The sequence below is a fragment of the Ostrinia furnacalis genome, unplaced genomic scaffold (genome assembly GCF_004193835.3).
Source record: "Ostrinia furnacalis isolate ACB-3 unplaced genomic scaffold, ASM419383v2 OfSCF3859, whole genome shotgun sequence".
NCBI classification, from domain to species: domain Eukaryota; kingdom Metazoa; phylum Arthropoda; class Insecta; order Lepidoptera; family Crambidae; genus Ostrinia; species Ostrinia furnacalis.
In genome coordinates this window covers 68,541-77,220 of record NW_021134098.1, presented here as the reverse complement: position 1 = coordinate 77,220, position 8,680 = coordinate 68,541, and the positions used below count along the sequence as shown (strand labels likewise).

Genomic DNA, 8,680 nt, shown 5'->3' with positions numbered 1-8,680 from the left:
GATAACCGGAGTGTCGGCTGAGGCCTTTCCACTGCTTCTTTCTGTGAAAGAACACTTTCACAGAAAGTAAGCACACTATACCATAAGATTATTTGTCTCATAAGAATTGTATTTTATACTAATGTAGATATTGTTTCCGAAAGCGAGGGGGTTCATTCCGTACAGGTACTTCATGCGTTCTCTAGCAAAAGCTGAAAATCAGTATTCTGCCCTTTTGAGGGTAGTGTTTATACTGAGCTCTTTGCTTTTTGCATCGCTGCGGCACACATCACTCTGATGCAGGGAACTATTTGAAACGCTAGTCATCTTTATCTTCTGTTGTTTTGTGACTTTTGTTATGTTGCAACTGTTGAAATTATTACTAACCTGTGTAACAAAATACCAGACAAGTGTTTTCGAACGCTCCGACTAGTGGGCACTGTAGAGCCACTGAAGGCTTACGGTAAAAAAAAAATGGCACTGTAGTGCCCACGGACGTTGAAGTGGCTAAGACAAATCACAATTGAGTTTCAATAGCAACTATACATAATGTGTGTGTTAAAAGCATTAAAAAAAGTGTGTTACACCAAATAAACAATTTATCTATCTATCTCACGCCTCTTCCCGATTGGTAGGGAGAGGTCATTTTCAACCGCCGCTCGTTCGCTTAGGCTGGGCACTGTTGGAGCGTGTCAGTCTGCTGCGGTGACTCACGTGCCAAGACTGCAGTGTTGAAAAAGTACTGTTTTTGCGCCAAACGGCGTAAACGCTCTTAAAACAATCTCGCGAACATAATTCATAAAAAACACATAATAGTGAAGTTACGCGCACTAAACCACACATATAAACTGTTTCAATTGCATACAGATAAACGGTTTATCTTTGTCATAAACTTCAAACTATAAGTGTTCAAAGTTTTATGTAGATATTTTTTGTGTATGCGGAGAAAAATTTTGTTGGTAGGTACGTAAAATGTCAAAGGTCAAAGGGATTTCAAATACAACATGTTGACTAAGGTTCAGTTTAAAATTCGCAGTTAACTTAACTTCGAGTAATAGCCGATATTATGTTATATCAAAGTAGTAGCCGATAATAGCGAAGTGATAGTAAGGCAAGCTATATTTAGAACATGTTTAAGAGAGAGAGTTTTTACATTGCAAACAATAGTTTTTAAAATTAAATGCATTTCACTGATTACGAACAAAGAATTTAATGAGAATGTAATTCTTCAAAAGAACATCAGGATTAAAAGGCCGTACAGGTAAAAATGCTACACTATTAGGCTGGGTTGCACCATCTTACTATAACTTTAACCAACGTCAAAAATCACTCTAACTCCACACAAAAAAGCACCGATTTATTGTTATAGTACGGTTAAATTTTGGTGTAAAACTCAGCCTTAGATTACAAAATAGCAGCCGTACTGTAAAAACTTTCCCCATAAATTAATTCCAAGGCGCGGATTTTCCAAATCTGCCTCATAGTTGTAGGTACAATGCCTCACCGATTCCGCGACGCAATCCTTTCAAGTCGTCACGGGATGGAGGATCTGGTACGTACCAGATAGCCTCCAACGGATGGGGGAATTACCGGATTTACCGAGAAACAGTTGGAAAACACGGGTGCTGTAAATAAAACTGATGGGGGTAAGTTTGTGATGCATTTCGTGAGAGAGGCGATGCAGGTTTGTGGTAAGTGGACAAATACTGTATTACAGACGTTCTCATTTTGACCAACATGTTTGTATGTGTGTCCGCGATTATCTCACGTTTGGCTAAACTGATAGTTATGAAGTTTTTTTAGACTCTAGCTGTATTGTGATTTTTCCGTGTATTTTTCAGTGTTACCAAAACAAATGGATATTTTCACATTTTCAAATATTCATTTTGCATCTTTTGATAGATCCAATAGCGGAGATTGCATCACAAGGGTAACTACTACAAAATTCTTTTGGCATAAAAGAAATAGGTATACGAGAATCTATGATATTATCCATAGGAAATTATTAATTCTAAAGCTAATGGACAGGAACAACTTTGAAAGCCTTGACGAAAACTTTACAAAGTAGTAGGTAGCTGACCTTTCGGCATCGGTAATGGTAGTCCCCGTTGGTGCCTTTGTACACCATTATTACCATACATTTCCTAGAGCAATGTAAACTTCTTTTTAGTCCCCATAAATCACACACTATATACAGGTCAAGCTGAGATAGTAACAAGTAGTATTTTGAACAAGAATCAAAATAATTTGCTCGTCACAATACAGATCCGTGTGTTTTCTCCGTATCAAGCGCAGGTGGTGCACAGTTGGATGATACCGCAATAACATTAAAATAAACCTAAGTCGTTGCACTCCGCTCGGCTGACACTGATTTTCTCCCACGCCCAGTTTTGTGCTTGCTTTATTACAAATTGCTTTGTTGCAGCCCTCGGTTTGTTCGAATGCTTCACTTGATCTATTTTTGTATGTCTTGATTTGTTTGCAAATTCAAACTCAAAATTCAAATTCAAATGATTTGTTTCTTGAAATATGGTACAGTCTTAAACTATTACAATAAAGGTCCATCATATTTGCAAAAGAGAGATGAAAAAACATAACATAACCCTCCTTCTGACGCAGTCGGATAATTACAAGATATTTTCAATAGGAAGAAGCTTAGTCTTAAAAGATGTTTTCATGTAGCATTGTTACACTAACATCATAATAATATTATTATGATTGTACATACAATAATTCCTCTTATTCTAAAACAGATACATCTATTTTGACGACTCCGGGCTTTTGAGCTCCGAATGAGCTATTTGCTCCAAATAAACGAAGTACTAAGGTTGTTACCTCGATTATTCAAATCTTCACGATACAAAAACAAGAAGATTACCAATCCTTAACTCTACCACAATGAATATGCTATGCGTTTAACCTTACGATGTTTTTATTAACATAAATATGTTTCAAATCTTCATTATCTCAGCACTGACGCCTCAACTCCTTCCCCTTTCAGTCCAAAGACAAGTTAATTAGCACGAATAAAAGTCTAGAGGTGACAGTTTTCAATTGCCGATTTGAGCTGCAAACAAGGCGAGACCAAGAATTAATTACGTAGTCGAGTTCAGCCTTATTTGAGCTCGTAGCTCGAGTGCGTCAGCGTTCCGAATGGGATTTTTCGCAGAGAGGGTAGGCCTTTAATGAGCACACTTGACAACAAAGCGCAGGTACTGAGCGTTTTGGCTCAGCCGTTGTCTTTGATATTTGAAGCGGACTCTACAGCCTGTGTTGGGGATTGAAAAATCGGGACTCGGGATTTGGACTTGTTTCGGAATAAGCTCGGAATTGCGATGGAAATACTAATCGGGGATTACAAAGGAAAGGACTAAGTTACATGAAGCGAATAGTTCGAGCAGCGAAATTGTTAATTAATGTTATGATTTTTTTAAATTCAATGGGGAACTAAATAAAACTGTTAAACAAACATAAAATGACTCATAATTCAAGAATTTTCTTGAAAATTAGCGTATTTACCCTAACACATCTTACACGAATATTTTGCCCTTGAGAGAGTTAAACTCCTGCCCGCTGACTTTTAGTCTCACAACCACAAACAGTCGTCAAAATAAACTTCGACGAAGGACCGTGAAGGCTGGAACTATACCAGAGTTGTACCCCCAAATTATTGAAACGCATCCATCCTCCCAAACACCTAAACACCCATTAGCAGTGCCGATTTCGGCCAACCTATCTTAACGTCATTTAAAATTCATACCCATTGTATCGCCCTAAGGCAGCCACCCTAACTGCCTAATAATACGGCCAGAGTGCGTGCACTTATGAAGTGGCTTTTTCAACATCAAAGTATCTAACCCTCAAAGGGGACTCCAAAATTATTTATTAGTCTTCAAAAGGGAAGAATTTGCGGCTTCTGGTGCCATCTTTTCTTCAACACGTCTTTGTTGTGAACATCAAAGCAGAGAGAGGTATTCAAATTCACAGAATCCGTTCCTAATTGAGAATCGGGGATTAATACAATTGTTACCTATACGATACGGGATGAGTACAAAAGGCGCACTCCTTTGAAATTTTTAATTACCGGCAAGCCGCTTTTCTATGCCTTTTCTTAGTGGCTTTTGGAATTGGTTCCAGGAGTCGTCATACAAATCGCAGAGATTAAAGGAGATTACTGACTTGTGTCTTAATTGAAACACGTTTTACGAAAATACATAATATTTTAATGTAATAGTTTTTCAAAGCAATAATACTTTTAGGCTGGGTTGCACCACCTAACTTTGACCGTAACTATAACGATAACCGGCGGTTTTTGTATGGAAATTGACAGATTTTTGACGTTTGTGAAAGTTAAAGTAAGATGGTGCAACCCAGCCTTAATCATGTTTATTTAACCAGCATAATAAAAGGTTTTTAATTCAAGCATGGCCCATAAAAGTATTATATTATACTGTTCCACGGGATATTATTTCGTGTAACCTTAAGTGGTCGCATGAGGCCGCGGTAACAATTGATTTCTCTTGTCTCAATTTGCTGGTACATGAAGGGTTAATCAATATGGAGGAGCTAATGCAATGAAGTTATGTAACTAATGAAATATTGGAAATTCAATATCAAGAAGTTTATTAAAAAAATTGTTAATAACACACAAAAATAAAAACAAAAATTTAATATAATTTTAGTGTTTGAGATAGTAGTCAGATATAACTTTTGAAATGGTATTGTTGATATTTCGCAATAAGATTTTTCTGACTTGTTCTACCAGAACTTGATCATTTCGTTTTCCGTTGGTGTTGTTTAATTCTTTTTTGATTGGTTTATGCTTAGCGTGAAACCCTTTTGATTTCACATTTTTGGCTCGTGGTTTTTCTGTGAGTTTTAAGGCATCTTGGTTCAATTCATTTTTGTCCTCTTCTGACTCGGTAAGTTTTGAAACGTCCGAGTTAATTTCTTCTGTTGGCACGGCTGAGCGAACTGAAATACAATAAATTAATGTATTTTATGGTTATGAATTCTTATGTTCTAAATTACCTACATTACCACAGAATATAGCACAACTATAAAAGCAAATAACTGCTAAATCGAATTTAAATCAAAATGTTACTATTCGTTAAAAGGTTAGACAAATATTTTTAGTTAGCACTAAAATGAATTAATTATGACAAAAGCCATTTTAATTTTAAATTAATTTAGTTAAATTATTAGGAGTCAAAATCATTCTTAGCTATTTAAAAACGTAGAAAAATGAACGCGCCTTTGAAATATTTAGATTTTCGAAATAGTGTTTGGAGGATACAAAAAATGTTATGTAACACAGCATAAAAACATTGATGTAATGTTTACCTGGTCTCAAAGCTATCCTGTTCATAACATCACTGAATTCTCTTGACAAAATATCCACCATGCTTTTGTTTCCATACCATACATCCATAGCGGAATTAGCCACCCACTTCGAAGGCCTATAGTCTCTCCTTTCACTCTGCTTCTCTTCTTTCAAACGCGGTCTTCTTGAATCTCCTTCTAACACTATGACTATGAGAAAGAAGAATAGAACTGCTTGAAAATTCCTTGACTCAATCATTTCGAGTTTTTGAACGAACTGATGTTGAATACTCGAAAATGAGATATTAATGGGTGTTCATCTGAAAACATTAAGCAAACTTCGCGATTGTTCTTTTGACGGTGGCGCAAACAAACGTATATTAGGAAACAAGTGACTCTTCCATGTCTGCTGTTTACAAGCTACTGTTTGCTCAGTTTGCTTGTTCTGGGAAACGAAACCACATTGTGTCGTTTTCTTAATGTGACCGGCCGTCTTGAACAACAGCTTATATTTTACGTAACACATGTAAAGGTACATACACTTATTTATATTTGAGAGACTTGTGAGGAGGCGATTTTTGTGAATTAATCCGTCTTACTTTTCAGGAGTAAGTGTAAACAGGGGCTTAGTGTGAGTTTACATCGAACGTATTCGATATCGACTGCGTAAAAAAATGACATTAAATGTATGACGGATTGTACAGAGTCCCTAGCGAATCATCATCATCATCATCATTTCAGCCACAGCCCTAGCGAATACTTTCAAGAAAATCTTCAAGACTTATTAAAACGTTGAAGTTACTTTTTTCACTGTGAATACCATTTATTTTAGTGCACAAACAGTCTCTAAGCATGTCAATCGATTACAATAACCCAAGCCGTGGGTTAGCCACTAATCCTTTTTGCTAATTTACCATGAAACAAACCACACTTTCACCCTTTGTTTATGTGGTCAAGTTCAGTCATCAATCGGAACGCACAAAATAATATTTTAGTAGGTAAGCAATGTAGGTGTGTTTTAATTTTGTTTAAAATTGGGACTACTTTGATTGTATTTTGATTGTTATTAGTTAGCGGTTACACAACATCTCGTTAGCAGTATCTCGCAAAAATCCAATCCATTTCAATTTGTGATTCGAATTTTAAGCAAAGTGGATTTCCATGGAAACGAGCCCTAATTCAACTATAACTTCACCATACTAGGAACAAATTACACTGTGTTATTATTACAAGTCAAGAAACAGAATTTGTAAGGTTGTTTGCCGAAGGTTAAAACTAAGGCATACTTAACTGTAAACAAGATAAAAATATAAACTTTTACTCAAACATAAAAGTGTGTCCGTGAGGCAAAGAGGCGAAGAAATTCAGTCAAGAAACCTCTCTAATTTTTCGTCCACCTAGAGTCTAGGTCCTAGACCATAGTTGTATTTCCTATACTTTTTCAAGGTCTGTACAACAAACTTCTCTATAATCCTTCTTACTCGACCATCAGATATTAGGATTACAAGCCAGCTAATTGTATTTGTGTTTACATATAACAATGTGTGCATTAAGTATAACAAACATTGTCTCCTTTATCGAGATCTGTCGCATTATTAACCAGCAGTCAATAATAAATAGATCCGAGTAAGAGCATTGATCATTCATTTAAGAAAATATGGATGTGGTATTCTATTATTTTATTCTTTGTGGATAGGCTGATTAGGTGACTGAGTTTCTTTCGCCACTTCTTGAGATTACAAAAAAGGTGTCGGGCTTTATGACCAACAATAACATGTAATACTTAGCAGGTATATTACCATGTATTTCGGAACAAGGATAAGTTTAGTCATAATATTGTCGACTTACTATGGTGATAAAGGGATTTATTAGTATAGTACACATAAATCACAAATATTTGTAGAGTTACAGTATGTAACTCTAAATTTGAAGAAACTCGTCCTTCAATAATTGTAATTTCATCGACGGTCAAAGTGTAGAGTGAGGCGTTGCAGCAGTGGTTTAGAGCTAGGAATATTCCTGAAATACCACGTCCACTTCATTCCTACATCCAAACCGGGACGCATCCCGAATACAATAGCGGTTTGTTCCAGCCCATTTTGTGCTATCATATTTTCCTCCATTATTCAATACACTACCTCAGATGCACCGCCTTAGTATTGCTCGTGAAAAGATCAAGGTAATATGTTTACAGCTGCTTTGATTTCAAAGAATACTTTTAAGAATGTTGTTACGATAATGCTTCTTACATACTCTAGCCTTTAATCTTAAATTGAGTTTCTTATTACACATCTCTGTTTTCTATGGAAGTCAATAATAACAAAGATGCGTGTGTTTTAATAATTTATTGGCTTAAAAGCTAATATCCTAATAATACGTCGTCATTGATGGAGACACAATTTGATTTGTTATTTTTTCTGCAGTTGCTGTTGCTGCTGCTGTTTGCCTGAAATGGAATTAATTTTTTTTAAATAAATCCTCTTTTTAGAATATGGCACGACAGTAACGCGACGTAAGAGTGGTGTGACGTTTCATTATAATTAGACACCGTTGTTCAGCGCTCGTTGTGTATATAAATCTAGATAATTATGTATATGGAAGGGACACACACTCCTTCTGCTTTATAAATTACAAATCAAAAACGTTCCTTTGTAGCATCACATCAATATAATGATAGAACTTAGAAGGAAAATAATAATAAATAATAAATATTTTTTTTATTTCATTTTTATTTAAAAAAAATTGCACCATTTTCAATACATTCAAAATGTGTGATTTCATATTTTACTATCGCTATCGTTTGTACGTGTATTTTTTTATAAATGCACAAATATTTCAACTAAATTTAGCTCCGTCAATTTATTTTAAATACTCAACAATACTGACCTTTTATTTCCACGATCCTGTCGATCGCCCTTGACCCCACGTCCCACAGTTCCCGAGCTATCAAACTCATGACTGTTTTATTCGAGTATATAAAATCCATCGCCTTCCCAACCAACACATCTGATGTACTAAACTCGTCGTTTTCTGCCTTCTTGAACTGTTTCTTGAACTGCTGCACCGTCTTGAATGATGTTATTCTGTCTACATCTAGAATTAAAACTGATAGGAGTAAGAAAACGAATGCCCGTCGCAACATGTTGATGGTAGCGGCATGAATGCATGGCGCTTATTTCAGCTTTCTTTCTTGGTGTCTTCTGGGAAAAAGGCTAAGCTGTGGACAGACTGGGTGAGATTTTTATTTTAGGATTGTCACATAAATTTTAATTAGCTTGTGCCACTGAAAACGTAGTCATACCTTCGAAATCATATTCAATCACAAAAAAAATATGAGTACTTACTAGACGGTATTGTTGATTATCTGAGGGACAGATTT

The 8,680-nt window shown here is 35.8% G+C and overlaps 1 protein-coding gene across 1 annotated transcript; it reads right to left on the bottom strand.

Annotated features, from left to right (window-relative positions):
• Window positions 1–7,679: 7,679 nt before the first annotated feature.
• On the bottom strand, window positions 7,680–8,443 carry LOC114358335 (uncharacterized). Its single transcript, XM_028312269.1, has 2 exons — window positions 8,188–8,443; window positions 7,680–7,747 (listed from the first exon to the last, which is right to left on the bottom strand). The coding sequence occupies exons 1-2, from the start codon at window positions 8,441–8,443 to the stop codon at window positions 7,710–7,712; spliced, it is 294 nt and encodes a 97-aa protein (XP_028168070.1). The 3' UTR covers window positions 7,680–7,709.
• Window positions 8,444–8,680: the final 237 nt, after the last annotated feature.